The sequence below is a fragment of the Aedes albopictus genome, chromosome 3, assembly GCF_035046485.1.
Source record: "Aedes albopictus strain Foshan chromosome 3, AalbF5, whole genome shotgun sequence".
Classification (NCBI taxonomy): domain Eukaryota; kingdom Metazoa; phylum Arthropoda; class Insecta; order Diptera; family Culicidae; genus Aedes; species Aedes albopictus.
Window position 1 is genome coordinate 131,924,808 of NC_085138.1, and position 15,600 is coordinate 131,940,407.

The following is a 15,600-nucleotide window of genomic DNA, read 5'->3' on the forward strand; positions in this document are numbered from 1 at the left end:
TGAGCAAAGCAAAGCAAAGCAAAGCAAAGCAAAGCAAAGCAAAGCAAAGCAAAGCAAAGCAAAGCAAAGCAAAGCAAAGCAAAGCAAAGCAAAGCAAAGCAAAGCAAAGCAAAGCAAAGCAAAGCAAAGCAAAGCAAAGCAAAGCAAAGCAAAGCAAAGCAAAGCAAAGCAAAGCAAAGCAAAGCAAAGCAAAGCAAAGCAAAGCAAAGCAAAGCAAAGCAAAGCAAAGCAAAGCAAAGCAAAGCAAAGCAAAGCAAAGCAAAGCAAAGCAAAGCAAAGCAAAGCAAAGCAAAGCAAAGCAAAGCAAAGCAAAGCAAAGCAAAGCAAAGCAAAGCAAAGCAAAGCAGCCACGCCTCTTTTCTGATATCATATAATAAATGATAAAGTGGAGTACTTTAACAGCCCTAAGGAGCAGTGGCTTAATTTCCCCAACAGGGGAGGAAAAAAAAGGAAGAGTCGACTGGAGAAGCTGAAAACAACGTTGAATTTTCTATTTTTGAAATAATCAAATCCTTTTGAGGCACAATATGACAAACCCCATCTGCCCCAGAAGATTTGAAAGGGGTAAAGCTATTTAGTGCCCTTTTCATGGATTCTATAGTAACAATACTCCGGACCGAAGACAGAGAATCATAACCACTAGAAAAGACATCAGGTTTATCCGAAGATGTAATATCCACACATCCGGGAAAGTGTGTGCTGAATAATCATTCCAGAACTTCCTCATCAGAGGGAGTGAAATCGTCACACGGCAAATTGGCAAACGGAGTTCATTCAAATCCTTAGATTTTACAAGGATATTGTTTACCAGACTGACTTCACTCAAACTGGAAATATTTGTACAAAACTTAGCTGTATTTCCTGGTTTCCAACGGGCACATAAATTGTGACTACACAAATCTCTGGTGATTAGTTCTGAGATGAGTGTAGCAATAATTGCGTTGTTGACAAACACACATGCTCGAGGCATGACACGCGAGTTTGTCTTTTCATTTTTACTAAAAGTAGTAAACACCGGGTTCATAAGGTTACGTTAAGAAGAAGAGAAGGAGGAAGAAGAAGAAGTAGAAGAAGGAGAAGAAGAAAAAGAAGAAGGGGAAGAAGAAGAAGAAGATGACGAAGTCATAACAACTATACGTACATTATACAATTATAACGTTGCATAATTAGCTATGCTTATTAAACCTACTTTTAAACTAATGAATCTTAAACTTTTGGGTCATCCAGGGTTGTCCTGGAGCTCAGTCTTCAAAAACTACAGCTCTCCCAGTATGTAGTTTTTTTTGACTATAAACTGTAGCTACTGCATATCCAACTACGATCTTTGACCCCCTTGAACTCGTATGAACTATTCCAAATTTCTTTTGGGATGGTCAACATCAACCAAATTATTCCGAAGAGCAGATCTAAGATCTGACTTGTGACAGCGTACCAACCATCTTTTTGAAGAACAGGCGTTGTTATATATATTTGGGATATTCTGTGTAATCGAAACTGTTTTGGAGCCTCTTTTTATAATCTGCAGCCATAATATTAGTTGTTCTCACTATGAATTCTTTTGTACAAACTTCTGTAAATCTCAAGTGCGATTCCACGATTCATTTAGTTTAACACAAATCATCGGTGTAGAACTTCATATCTACACCTGCAACAGCAAACCCTTTGCACTGAATAATGCATGATCATGTTAACTATATTTCTGGCAAGTTTCCGAATTGTCCAAACTGTTCTAGAACTCATTTCGTGAAATGTACAACCACGGGAAATGTCCAAAAAGTTATCATATATATTTATTGGGTTTTATTAAATGCATACATTATTTATTAGTTCACTTCAAATTTTACGGTATATTTACAATGCATTAACCGTCATCGTTGTTGTTCTCCAATCATTTCATTTTACCCACTAAAATGTCCTCTCCGGGTCGGGGCCTGTTCCCACTCGAGGATGATATCCAGTCTCATCGGCCGTGTAGTGCACCCAGTAGGTTTGACCGTCGTCACCGGTGAACGAGTATGACCCTCGCACCACGAAGAAGCGCACATCGTTGCCCTCCTCGTCTTTGTCGTCCTTGAGCGTGCCGACCTCGTCCCGCGTCTGGTCGTCACTTAGTGCGTAGCTTTAGCAGATGATTTAAATAATAATTGGTGGAAGATGATGTCGAATAAAAATAAAATAAGGAGCCATGACACGGTTGGATTATTTTTTTTCTTTCGAGGAACGTGAACATCTAATTCCACTTCGCGCAACTAATTCCCATCATCGATTCGCTTGGTGATGATGGGAAGATTAATTAATTAGCGGAAGACTTACTTGAACTGGTAGTTGTCCAGCGCGTTGTGGTCGTTTTCGAAGCGTTTGAGTTGAACTTCGTCGGAAGGTTGGGACCTTGTTTCGGCGTTAAGCTTCCTGCGATCGTCTCCCTTCAGAGGAACTGATTGTGAGAAGTTTGCTAAGAGACAAACTAACAAGAATACTGCGGAGAAGATTTTCATTTTTGATCCGAAGACTTTCACGCCAGACTTGAAATGTACAACGAGAGCTGAAGAATGTTATCTTTTATAGTCCGGCTTGAATGACACATGTTCGTGACGAATTTCAAAAAACTTGTAGAACTCGAGTGGAGTGTAATTTATCGGGGGCAAAGGGTTTTGGCGACCACTGAACATTCTCGGGTGGAAGAGAATTGCAAAGCAGTGTCTGTCAATGTTAAGATACAGTGTAGTCTCTGTTTATTAGGCCTGTCCAGCTTTTCAAAAATGTTCTCTGATTCTCAAGTCCACCCCCATATTTTGATTGGCATCCTAAAAGAAGCAACTGGTCAAAATTTCAGCCAAATCCATTAAAATTATGAGGTGCATCAAATCAATTTTGTGTTTTTCGACTATTTTTGAACTTCAAAAAATCATAACTACACTAAAACATGTCAAAACTTAATTCTTTTGGCAGAAATTGAAAGCTATACTTGTTTGCTACAACTTCTCCGAACAACGTGTGCCAATAAAATTGAAGGAAACATGTGGAATTATCACATTTGTAATGAGAAAAACCTTAAAAAGTTGATATTTTGATAGATTTTGTTCTGGAATACCCTAATATACGTAATAAGTTGGATTTTTCAAAACGGTATCATATTCTCCAATGTTTTTTGGTTATTTACTTCTTTGGCACCAATGCTGTAGGAGTTGAGCAAAAATTACTAAAATTCGTGAAAGCCAAATGTGGCCTAAAAACTAGCTTTTCGGGTGCAATCACGCTTTGGCGCGCAAAAAGTGGCATCGCGTCAGCACTTATATGATAGCCAACACCTGTCATCGCGCTTGTTTGTTATCACCCGTGGTAGGGGGTAGCCAAGGCAAACTACTAGGAAGCAAAGCTACTACGTTCAGTACAATTTCGCACCACAACGTGATTGCCTCCAAAAAGCTAGTTTTTAGGCTACATTTGACTTTCACGAATTTTAGTAATTTTTGCTCAACTCCTACAGCATTAGTGTCAAAGAAGCAAATAACCAAAAAACATTGGAGAATATGATGTCGTTTTGAAAAATCCAACTTATTAAGTATATTAGGGTGTTCCAGAACGAAATCTATCAAAAAATCAACTTTTTAAGGTTTTTCTGATTACAAATGTGATAATTACACATGTTTCCTTCAATTTTATTGGCATACGTTGTTCGGAGAAGTTGTAGCAGACAAGGATAGCTTTCAATTTCTGCCGAAAGAATTGAGTTTTGACATGCTTTAGAGTAGTTATGATTTTTTGAAGTTCAAAAATAGTCGAAAAACACAAAATTGATTTGATGCACCTCTTAATTTCAACGGATTTGGCTGAAATTTTGACCAGTTACTTCTTTTAGGATGCCAATCAAAATATGGAGGTGGACTTGAGAATCAGAGAACATTTTTGAAAAGCTGGACAGGCCTACTGTTTATGCCATCGCCTGGTGGTGCATAAATTAAAAAGGGCATAAAAAAAGGAAATTTTGTTCATTAATCAGGCATCAGGGATCATAAGAACAGGGCGTTTGAAATGGGATTTCCACCCAGGATGTTCCCAAAGAGCACAAAAAAGGGGGTCCTAAGAGGTTTCAGGGGCGTTTCAGGGGTTTGTTTCAGAGGATTTCAGGAACCTTTTTCGGGCGTTCCGTCAGGTTCCGTTGACGTTTTAATGGGATTTACGTGGATTTCAGTGGTGCTTCAATAATATTAAGGGGATTCAGAGACGTTTCAATGGGCTTTAAGTGCGAGTCAGGGAGGTATCAGGAGCCTTTACATGACAAAGGCACTTCAGAGAGTCAGAAACGTTTTAAGTACGTTCTATGAGGTTTAATAGCGTTTCGAGGGGTCGAATCCATTTTGGTAAAATCTATTTAGGTCCCTTTATTTAGGTAACGTTACCCAAATGGAATTTGATTGTCTTCAGAGCAGGTGGAGTGTTTTAGATCAGGGGTTCTCAAACTTTTTCAGATTGCGACCCACTTTGGATTTTTATAGAGTTTGGCGACCCACCAGCACGTATTTTCATAAAATACTAAAATTTGGAAACATTTTATCACTTTCATAGATTTTGACAAACTTACGTTACATAGCACTCAATCTTAAGACAAAATATTGTTTTTCAACTTATACTGCTCTCTTTGAAGTTTGAAAAAGTCTAAGTAAGATTAAGATGCCCAAATATTCATCTTCAATAAACTCTTAGTCTAAAGAATGTTGAGAAAAGTTTCCATGTTTCTTATAATAATGTTCACCCAGAGTCCATGCAACAGGTTTTTGGTATTCTTTTACACATTCAAGAAATAAACAATAAACATACAATTTGGACGTTTTTGAAGATATAATGGCAATTTTAAATCCTCTTTTTTATTAACATTTCCATTGACATAACTTTTCAGTTGGTCTGACTTTCGTAATACTTCAGATTATCGCCATTCAGTAGAATTTCTCCGAAGTTTAGCTTTACTGAGGTTCGGTCAATGTAAGGTTTCTAGTCGAAGTCTGGCAATTTTTAACTGTTGTTGGTGCTTCTATTTTTTTAAATATGCTGCTGCACTTCAATCTTACTGAAAATGCGCAAGCAACGATCATTCTTTTGTCCATAACACAAGAAAAAAATTTACCCTGATTTTAAACTTTCTGATTGAAAATTCGTAGATTCAAAATTGATTTTGGAACGCAGACAATCGCTTCAATATTCAATATACTCCAGAGTAACACTTTTAATAAAAAAATTTGAATATAATTAATTAGAAACCAAATTTCTAGATAAAAACTCTGCCGATTCTCCAAAACAGAATTTGTAAATTAGAAAATGGCTAGAAATATCATTTGACATAAGTTTTTCAAGACATTTATGACAATATTGCCCAGGACTTCGCGACCCACCAAAAATCAGTTCACGACCCACCAGTGGGTCGCGACCCATAGTTCGAGAAACGCTGTTTTAGATTAAGGATAAGGTTGGTTTAAGGCAATTATTTAAGTTGCAAGTGGAGTTAATGGGAGTTCAGGACATGTTCAGGGGGGCGGGGTGAACAATGAGGGGGGATGGGGTTGGTTTGGGACTGTTTAAGGTTTCCTCAGAACTTTCTTGAGCATAAGTAATCGAATTTACATGCATAACTTGTGTGCTTAAATAATTGAATACAAGTCATGCTTACACAGCCTCATGCAACTTTGTTGACAAGTGGTAAGTACAATTTCAAGAATTTTTAAGAGCTCCCTTGAGTATAGGTAATCGGATCTACAATTGTAAACAGTCTTGAACGTCTTTAATCTCTTCTGAAACCACCTGAAACGTTTAAGAAACGCTTTAAAGCGCCGCTGAAATCTCCCTGAAGCTTACTTAAGTGCTGTGATGCAAAATGTATTTTAAGAAACTGTATGCCCCCTTACCCCCCTCAAAACCCCCTCTAACACCTCTGAGACCCTTCAAAACCCCCTAATACGCCTGCATAACGCCTCCGAAACCCGTCAAAAATCCTCTGAAGCCTCCAAAAGCCCCCTAAAACCCCCTCGGACACCATGTAAAGCACCTAATACCCTCTAAAACCCCCAAAACACCTACGTAACGGACTCTGAAACTAGCCAAAAATCATCTGAAGCTATCTGAAATGCCTTCGAAATGCCCTAGCAGCACACAAGTCACAAGGAAGTGTCGATAGCGCTGTTTGGTTGGACACGAGTCATTTGCAAGTTATTCTGCCTTTGATTTAGAATTTCATGAATGTAGCTCCTGTACAACCAAAAACCTGCGCTGTCGACACCCTTTTGTGACTTGCGTGCTGCTTGGGCCCTAAAACTCCCTCGGACCCCATGCAACGCACCTGAGACCCTCAGAAACCACTGAAAACGCCTTCGTAACGCCTAAGTAACGCCGCCGAAACTCGCCAAAAATCCTCTGAAGCTTTCTGAAATGCCTTCGGAATCCCCCTAAAACCCCCTTGGTCCCCATGTAACGCATCTGAGATCCTCAGAAACCCTCGAAAACGCCTTCTGAAGCTGTCTGCAATGCCTCCGAAATCCCCCTAAAACCCGTCGCACTCCATGTAACGCACCTGAGACCTTCAGAAACCCCCAAAAACGCCTACGTAACGCCTGCGTAACGCCTCTGAAACTCGCAAAAATCATCTGAAGCTTTTTGAAATGCTTTCGAAATCCCCCTCGGACTCCATGTAACGCACTGAGACCCTCAGAAACATGAACGCCGAAAACGCCTGCGTAAAGGTCCCATTAGACGTGACAAATATTTGACCAAACAAGCCCATCAAATGACCAACACAACGTGAATCATAGCAACCTTGGATAAATGTCGGACTTCAATGGCAAATATTTGGCATAACGACAAACAGTCTAATGTCACCTTAACGCCTGAAACTCATCAAAAATCATCTGAAGCTGTCTGAAATGCCTTAGAAATCCCCCTAAAACCCGCTCAGACTCCATGTAACGCACCTGAGACCCTCAGAAACCATCAAAAACGCCTTTGTAACGTCTGAAACTCGCCAAAAATCCTCTGGAGCTTTCTGAAATACCCTCGAATTCCCCCTAAAACCCCATCGGATCCCATGGGACCCTTCGAAACTCCCCGAAAATACCCTTGAAGCCCCGCGGTGAACGTCTCTGACACCATCCCCCCTCCTGAAACTCCCATGAAATCCCTCGGAAACTCCGCTTGGCACCCTTAAAATCTCCAGGCCACTCGCCATTCTTAAACTTCTTTTCAATCATCAAATCCATTTAGGTAGTGAACTGAATCCATTTAGGTTAAAATTCTGTTTAGGCAGTCCCGACTCGTTACCTAAATGGAGGTTTTGGTGTATCATAATTTCAAGAGCGTTTCTATGAGATTATGGATGTATGATGGAGGCGTTTCAACGCATTTTAGGAGCGTTTCAAGGGTTTTTGTGAAGAGGTCTCTGAAAATCCTTTGAAACTTCCTGAAATACTTCCTAAGACCTTCTAGAACCCCGTCGGACCGCATGTCATGCACCTATCACTGTTCAAAACCACCTAAACCACCTACGTAACGCCTCTGAATCCCGCCTAAAATCCTCTGCAACTCTCTGAAATGTTTCCGAAATCACCCAAAATCCCCTCGGACACTACGTAACGCACTTGGGACCCACTGAAATCTCTGAAAACGCCTACTAACGCATCTGAAATCCATCGAAAATACTCTGAAATTTCCTAAAATACCTCGTAAGTCCCCCTAAAACCCCCGCAGACCCCATGTAACGCACCTAAGACCCTCCAATACCCCCAAAATACACCTTAACACCATCAAAACCAATGAAAAACCCTTTGAAACTCTCTGCAATGCCTTCGAAAACCTCCTCAGACACCCGAAAATGCCCTTGAAGCATTTTCAGATATACTGGAACTCCAGGTCTACATTGGGGGGCCGTTCATAAACCACGTAGACTTTTGGGTGGGAGGGGGGTGGGTTGTTCTGACCAAAATCTACGCTCTATACAAATTTCATAATTTTTGTATGGACAAATGTCTACGAGCGGGGGGGGGGGGAGGTGGGGGGGTTCTGAGATGGCTACATTTTGGTCTACGTGGTTTATGAACAGCCCCTTACGAAATTGTTAGCTTGATTTGTGTTGCAATCATATTACCATTTCATGCATTTATGGATTTAAGGCAAATAACATTCATGTATCGAATGCAGCATAAATGTAGTGTGTGACGGTAGTATGCAACGACTGAGAGCTCCTGAAACGCCTCTGAGATACCATGAAGCGCTTTTTAAACGTCCCTAAGGCCACCAAGTATCTCCCTGAAACCCCTTTGGATGCCCCAAAACGCCTCTGAGACCTCCTGGAACACTTTTGAGACTCTCTGAAACGCCCCAGAGGCCCCTAGTTCTGCATTTTTCATAACGTGCATTCTAAGAGCGCGCAATATAAGCCGCCAATCCGCCAGCCTAGTTATGAATTTCAAGCACATTTTTCGAAATTTCCCCTACAAAAGTTGATCTAACCCAAGAGGTCAGCCAGCAGCACGCCCATACCTGCCCCTTGGAGATGATGTGCGTTCATATTTTCGTGGGATTTCTCAAGAACATTCGCCGGACCTACAGCCAGACGCGGTGATGACATGGTGTGATAAGTTAATGATTTTGCGCGCGCGATTATATGGCGGACATTCGGAATACAAATTACGCTCGTCTAGAAATTTGAATATTTTATTTCCAGTTAAGACGCGATGCTTAACAACTTTATTCTTGTGATTGCAACAGAGTGCGCAACCAAAGAGGATGCAATCAAGATAAGGTCATTAATCTTTGGGAGGCTGTAGTGTGTTGTCTGTCGTGGAATTGAATTATCTTGTGTTGTTAGATGACTTAGTATATTTTGTTTATATTTGACAACTCAACAATTTCATAAGTATTTCCTTAATCGATTTAATTCTCGTTCATTTTTTCGCTGTACTCTGTAGATACTCGTTACGGAACTTCTCTTGATCAAATCGGCTATGATGTAGAGGGCATCGGATTCTGTGGAGTGAAGTAGATGATAAATTGTATGCGATTTCCAAAGCAAGTTCAGATAAGCTTTTCACGAAACTGTGGTAGCTTTTTCAGGTATTAGACGAAAAGCTCATGAATGATTAGGTATTCGACACACTCATACTTACCATCTATCACGTCCTCAAACCCCACGAAATAGAGGTTGTTTTCTGTGGGCGCAAGAAATACAAATCGACCGGTTAGCTTTAGCTGGTTCGAACCAGCAACGTAGTGCGGTGTAACAGTGTGCTCGAGTAAGCGGAGAGGTACGCTATCCACAGTTGAGAATGGGTACGGAAAAGCATTAACGGTTATTGCGCGCAATTCTTTGCTTCTTATACCTGTCTTCCGTTAAATTGTGGAGAAGCTCCTGATAATTAGTTATCGCTTCGGTCATCATGGTCGTTCGTTGATGAGAAAAACAGGACTGCAGAAAGTATAAACAATAAATAATAATATGTCTAATGCTTGCCACCATGCTTGCGCAGTGTATACTTGAAATGGAATACGATAAATATGTTGCGAAAGTGGAGCTTTTATACTATGGAAAACATGACAAATTTCGAAAAGCATTCATTTTTTAGGTATGAAGCGCCCACGCCCCATATACTCTTAGCGGTAAACGCGCGAAAGTCAAGAAAGTTTGCATCGAATTCGCATGCATTTCATTGCAGGATGGTGTAATCGAACGTAAGCCAGTGTGAATTGCTGGCGTTCGACTAGCAATTAAGGAACGTAGACATGCAATGGGGATTTTTTTTTATTCCCGTACGGGTTTGGGCCGAAAGGTATCAGATTTTCATGAAACTTTTCCACAGGCAGGGCTCATGGATATCTAGACCTGTTCACTTTTAAACTTTATTTCTCCGATTCTCCGTGACACATCAAATTATAAACCCACATGCAAAAACAAGTCTTCAATCCAAAAAATGAGCCAAATTGATGAAGATTTAAAGGTGTATCAAGTCGACTTTGTGTTTTTTAACCGTTTTCACAGAAACGACTAGCTAGATATTTAGTTTACTTGTTGACAAGAAATCGTGTCGACGAGATCAGCTGGACAAAATATTGGACATCTGTTTGATACCGATTAATTAAGCTAAAATAATTCAATACGATGGTGCATCTATCTACCCACAAGCCACACAACTACACGATGAAGGGAAACTTCATTCTTACTATGTACTCTACAGTTTCGAAACAGGACTATGATGCCAAATTGCAATGAGATGCAGGTTTCATTAACTAATAGCTGGATCGAGACGCAAAAAAAATCCTATTCCAGGGCTCGAACCTTGAATCTTCGAATCGACAGTCTCATGCTCAACCATCTACACCAAATTGAAACTGATGCAGATGAGACAAAGAAATGTAATAACGTTTTAATCATGGGTAACTTGATTTATTTTGTGCTGGCAACTCTGTGCAATTTTTAGTATCAACGTGGCAAACTTTTGATAATTAGTCAATGAAAACGAATTCCTACACTAAAATGATGTATGGACGAAATGTTCGTAACACATAGGAGCAATAGCTAAATAAATTAGTCACGTAAAACAATGTCAATTTACATGACTTTTACATGAAAAATCGTAAAAATATTAAGGGGATTCACTAAACAGTGTAAACTGATTAAACTTATTAAACGTCGCGATCACCAAGGCAGTCTTTGATTATTTCATTCGCAAAATCTTGAAACATTTCAAATAAGCAGAAAATTATGGCTCACGCAGCAATTTAATCTGTTTAGTGAATCCCCCTATTGTATTTTTTCGTGATTTTTTAACGAAAATTGTTGAATAACTTTAAAATAAGCAATTTAAACACCGTAGTGTCTTCGGCAAAGTGGTAGAGTATTGTTCTAACTATACTCTAACGGTACTTCCGGTACTTTTTTCGGTGTAATTTTCTGGATATTGGAGTACATTTTCGTGAAAATGCTCGAAAAAACACAAAATTGATTTGATACACCTCTAAACTTTTATCCATTTGGCTCATTTTTGGACTGAGAACTTGTTTTTGCATGTAGATTGATAATTTGATGTGACACGGGTAGGTCAGAAAAAAAAATGAACAGGTATATTATACACTCCCGATCAAAAGTTTGGGGTCACCCCCACAAAAACGTGTCATTTTTTAGGCCCATATCTCCGCCAATTTGCGTTCGATTTCAAAACCCTACGTCCCATACAAAAGATAGTAAGTCAAAGTAACTTTGAACATGCTCTAGGTGAAACTTTTAAAAAAATATTTGTATGTAAACTTAACCTAAAGTTGCCAAATTTTCTGAAAAACGAATATAAACTTACGGCAGTGTCGATGGAAATTGGGTCGACCAAATTTTAAGATGAGAGTGGTAATATAACCTATTTTCTATTAGCTTCCGACTCCTTTTTACCGAACTTTGCTAAAAAATCTAGAAAAAAGTTATTGAGTAAATTAACTCTTGATGTCATCGGCCAAAAGTTTGGGGTCACTATCGTAAGACTGGAAAAGTGATTTGTTGATATCTTCGTCATCTATAATTAAATTTTAATTCTTTTTGGCCCATTTCAATGATAATTAATTAAATTTACGTTTGATGTTTTTAATTTAACGTATTCAACGATTTGATTATATAAAAATGTTATGTACAGTTAACAGATTTCACCAACTTTCAAACAATGAGGCAATATTAATTTAAGTTTTAGTATGTAAATTTTAACAAATATGTGTGGATCAATGTCTATGCAGTAAGTACCATTCATTATGTTTCAAATAAGCCAAGAAGAATTAAAATTGAATGAAAGATGACAAAGATATGAACAAATTACTTTTCCAGGTTTTACGATAGTGACCCCAAACTTTCGGCCGATACACCATTTTGAGGGGCGACCCCAACCTTTTCGCCGATACACCATTTTGAGGGGTGACCCCAAACTTTTGGTCGATGACATCAAGAGTTAATTTACTCAATAACTTTTTTTCTAGATTTTTTAGCAAAGTTCGGTAAAAAGCAGTCGAAGGCTATTAAAAAATAGGTTATATTACCACTCTCATCTTAAAATTTTTTCGACTCAATTTCCAGCGACACTGCAGTAAGTTTATTTGCATTTTTTAGAAATTTTAGCAACTTAAGTTCACATACAAATATTGACAATGATTTTATTGTCCTTTTCCGGCTATACCAGTCGGCTAGTATGTCTGAAATAGACGTAAAAACTTGAAGTATTGTTAGGCAAAGTACGTTTAATTGCCAAATTGAGAGATAAATTTGTGAAATTTAATCTCTCAATTTGTCAATTAAACGTACTTTGCCTAACAATACTTCAAGTTTTTACGTCTATTTCAGACATACTAGCCGACTGGTATAGCCGGAAAAGGGCAATAAAATCATTGTCATACATGAGTTGCGTTCTCTCTAACGCAGTTGGACGGCCGTGCGTCCGTCCGCGTTGAGCGCTCAACGCATACTGAGTTTGCACCGATCATATGGTTGGTGACGAAGTATGTGTCAGTCGAGCTTCAATATCAACATTCTAAAAACAATACGCGCACACTTGTTGTTCGTAGGCCGCGAGAGTGCGGGAGATTGGCATCTAAGAGCCGAAAGAGAGATAAAGTTGTGAAAGACGGACCCGGTTTAGGGTGCTTCGAATCCAGTTTGACTTTCTATTCTGCAGAGTTGTAACTTGTTCTGTAGCTTAGTTGGTTAAAGCGCCGGACTAGCGATAACGGAGTCGCGGGTTCGAATCCCACCTAAACAAGTGGTAATTTCTTCACAAATTTATCTCTCAATTTGTCAATTAAACGTACTTTGCCTAAAAATACTTCAAGTTTTTACGTCTATAAAAATATTTTTGAAAAAAAAAAACATTGAAATCATGTTCAAAGTTACTTTGACTTATTATCTTTTGAGCGAGACCTAGGGTTTCGAAATCGAACGCAAATCAACGGAAATATGGGCCTATAAAAATGACATGTTTTTGAGGGGGTGATTTTTGATCGGGAGTGTATGAACAAAAAAAATTGAAGAAAATTTAGGGTCGCCTATTTTCCCGGAAAACACAGGTGGAAATGTTTTATTTTCCCCTGACACTACTTACTTTGAAAATTCATACCTCAAGAACGAAGCATCGTAGAAACAAAGTTTTTTTAGAAAATGAAAGCAAATTTTCTCAGAAATCAAAGAAAAAAATATGAACTGGAAAAAGTGTCCCACAAAATTTTCCACAGTTGAGAAAATTCGTAAAGAAAAGCCGGAAAAACTATGCCCGAACTCGTGGAAAATTTTCGAAAAAATATTTTTGAAAAGGTTATTTTTTAAGCTTTATTCGCTGAAATTTTTGAAATGCACTTTTTTTCGTTTTTGAATTAAGGCCAATTTTGTTGAAAAATGTCCAAATGTACCATAAAAGCCTTTTCTTTGAAAAATCATAGCTCAAGAACGAAGCATCGTAGAAACAAAGTTTTATAATGAAAATGAAAGCAAATTTTCTCAGGAAACCAAAAATTTCCACAAAATTTTTCACCGTTGAGAAAATTCATAAAGAAAAGCCGGAAAAACTATGTCCAAACTCGTGGAAAATTAAAAAAAAATTTGAGAAGGTAATTTCATAAGCTTTGATCGCTGAAATTTTTGGAATGCACCTAATTTTCGTTCCTGAGTTATGGCAAAATTTGTGAAAAATGACCATATAATATAGGCTAACATGGTCATTTTCACATAATTGACCATAACTCAGTAACAAGGAAAAAGTACATTTCAAAATTTCAGCGATCAAAGCTTATAAAATTACATTCTAAAAAATATTTTTTTGAAAATTTTCCACGAGTTCGGACAAAGCTTTTCCGGCTTTTCTTTATGATTTTTCTCAGCGGGGAAAATTTTGTGGAAAACTTTTTGCATTTCATATTTTTTTGGATTCCTGAGAAAATTGCTTTCATTTTCACTATAAAACTTTGTTTTTACGATGCTTCGTTCTTGAGTTATGATTTTTCAAATAAAAGGCTTTTATTGCACATTTGGACATTTTTCAACAAAATTGGCCATAACTCAAAAACAAAAAAAGTGCATTCCAAAAATTTCCGCGATTAAAGCTTATAAACTAACCTTCTCAAAAATATGTTTCTAAAAATTTTCCGCGAGTTCGGACAATGCATTGTTTTTCCGGCTTTTCTTTACAAATTTTCTCAACTGTGGAAAACTTTTTCCAGTTCATATTTTTTTTAATTTCTGAGAAAACTTTCGTTTTCTAAAAAAAAAACTTTGTTTCTATGATGCTTCATTCGTGAGTTACGATTTTTCAAAGTAAGTAGTGTCAGGCGAAAACAAAAAAAAATCTGAGTTTTCCGGGAAAATTGGTGACCCTGAGTTTTTTTCATTTTTTTTTGTTCATATATCCATGAGCCCTGCCTGTGGAAAAAGTTTCATGAAAATCTGAGACCCTTCGGCCCAATTTGTACGATAAATAAACCCCCTTAAGTATCAGGTGCATTCCCTCAAATTGCTCAAGAATCTACTGTGCAAAGAGATTAGGAAATACTGTAGTCTAAGTAATTAGTTTTTTTTTTCTTTTTCGAAGTATTTAAAAAAATCTCCTTGACTATTTGTTTTTATTATCGAGATTTTGCATGCTAGGCTGGTTCATCTCGGGACCCACGGGTATACTTACCTTCCGAAGGAAGAACCCACATGTTGTGAGTTTGTCGGAAGTGGAATTCGATTCCGAATACGTGAAACTTCTGCCGTACGACCTGTGCTTCGGTAAGATCGAATAAAGCTAATTGGAAGAATACGTCGCGATATAGGCATACCCCTATGAACGGAAGTGTGGATTCCGCCAAAGCTACCGATCGATAGATCGTGCGATGAAAACAGAACAATACATAGGTAGTCGGGTGCTTGAAACTTTTGCCAGGTGATATGAACTACCAACCAAGCCGATCTGTTTAAAAGCACATGTCGTACGGCAGAAGTTTAACTTTTGTTCGCAATCTAGCGAATACTATCATATCTATCATTTCATTATCCACTTTGATCTTTACTCCCTTATACTCTGAGTAGAAAAAGACCGATAAAGCCATACAATGATTAAGTTATCTCTAAATAATTTTTCCTTTACATCATTTTTATTTTATTTTTTAAGAAAGTTGTTACCGAATGCTTTAAGGACAAGGTATTTGGAGTACATAGCTCAAAATTTCTAGAGCACCGTTTTTTAGAACCGTTGAACGGATTTGGAAGAAAATGCATCACGCTAATTGTTCAGTGGTTGTCAACAGCGTGATGCATTTTAATCAAAATCCGTTCAACGGTTCTAAAAAACGGTGCTCTAGAAATTTTGAGCAATGTACTCCAAATACATTGTCCTTAAGACATCTCAGCAAAATGTGTATTAAAGAACTTAAATGTGATTGGATAGGAAATGTATCGAAAGTTCTAGAATCAGTTCTTAAGGTATCTGTTAGAGTTTTGCCTCTTTCAAGGATTTCCACAAAAATGCCTGCATAATTGGCATACATCCTGAGGAAAACTATCGAACTTCTCTTCAAGGAATTGCGTCAAAACTAACCATGACTTGATAATTTTGAAGACTTCTA

At 38.2% G+C, this 15,600-nt stretch overlaps 1 protein-coding gene across 1 annotated transcript; it reads right to left on the bottom strand.

The window, feature by feature from the left end:
• Window positions 1–1,838: 1,838 nt before the first annotated feature.
• Window positions 1,839–2,516, bottom strand: LOC115258547 (larval cuticle protein 1-like). The gene is made up of 2 exons (XM_029858720.2): window positions 2,314–2,516; window positions 1,839–2,119 (listed from the first exon to the last, which is right to left on the bottom strand). The coding sequence occupies exons 1-2, from the start codon at window positions 2,493–2,495 to the stop codon at window positions 1,906–1,908; spliced, it is 396 nt and encodes a 131-aa protein (XP_029714580.1). The 5' UTR covers window positions 2,496–2,516; the 3' UTR covers window positions 1,839–1,905.
• Window positions 2,517–15,600: the final 13,084 nt, after the last annotated feature.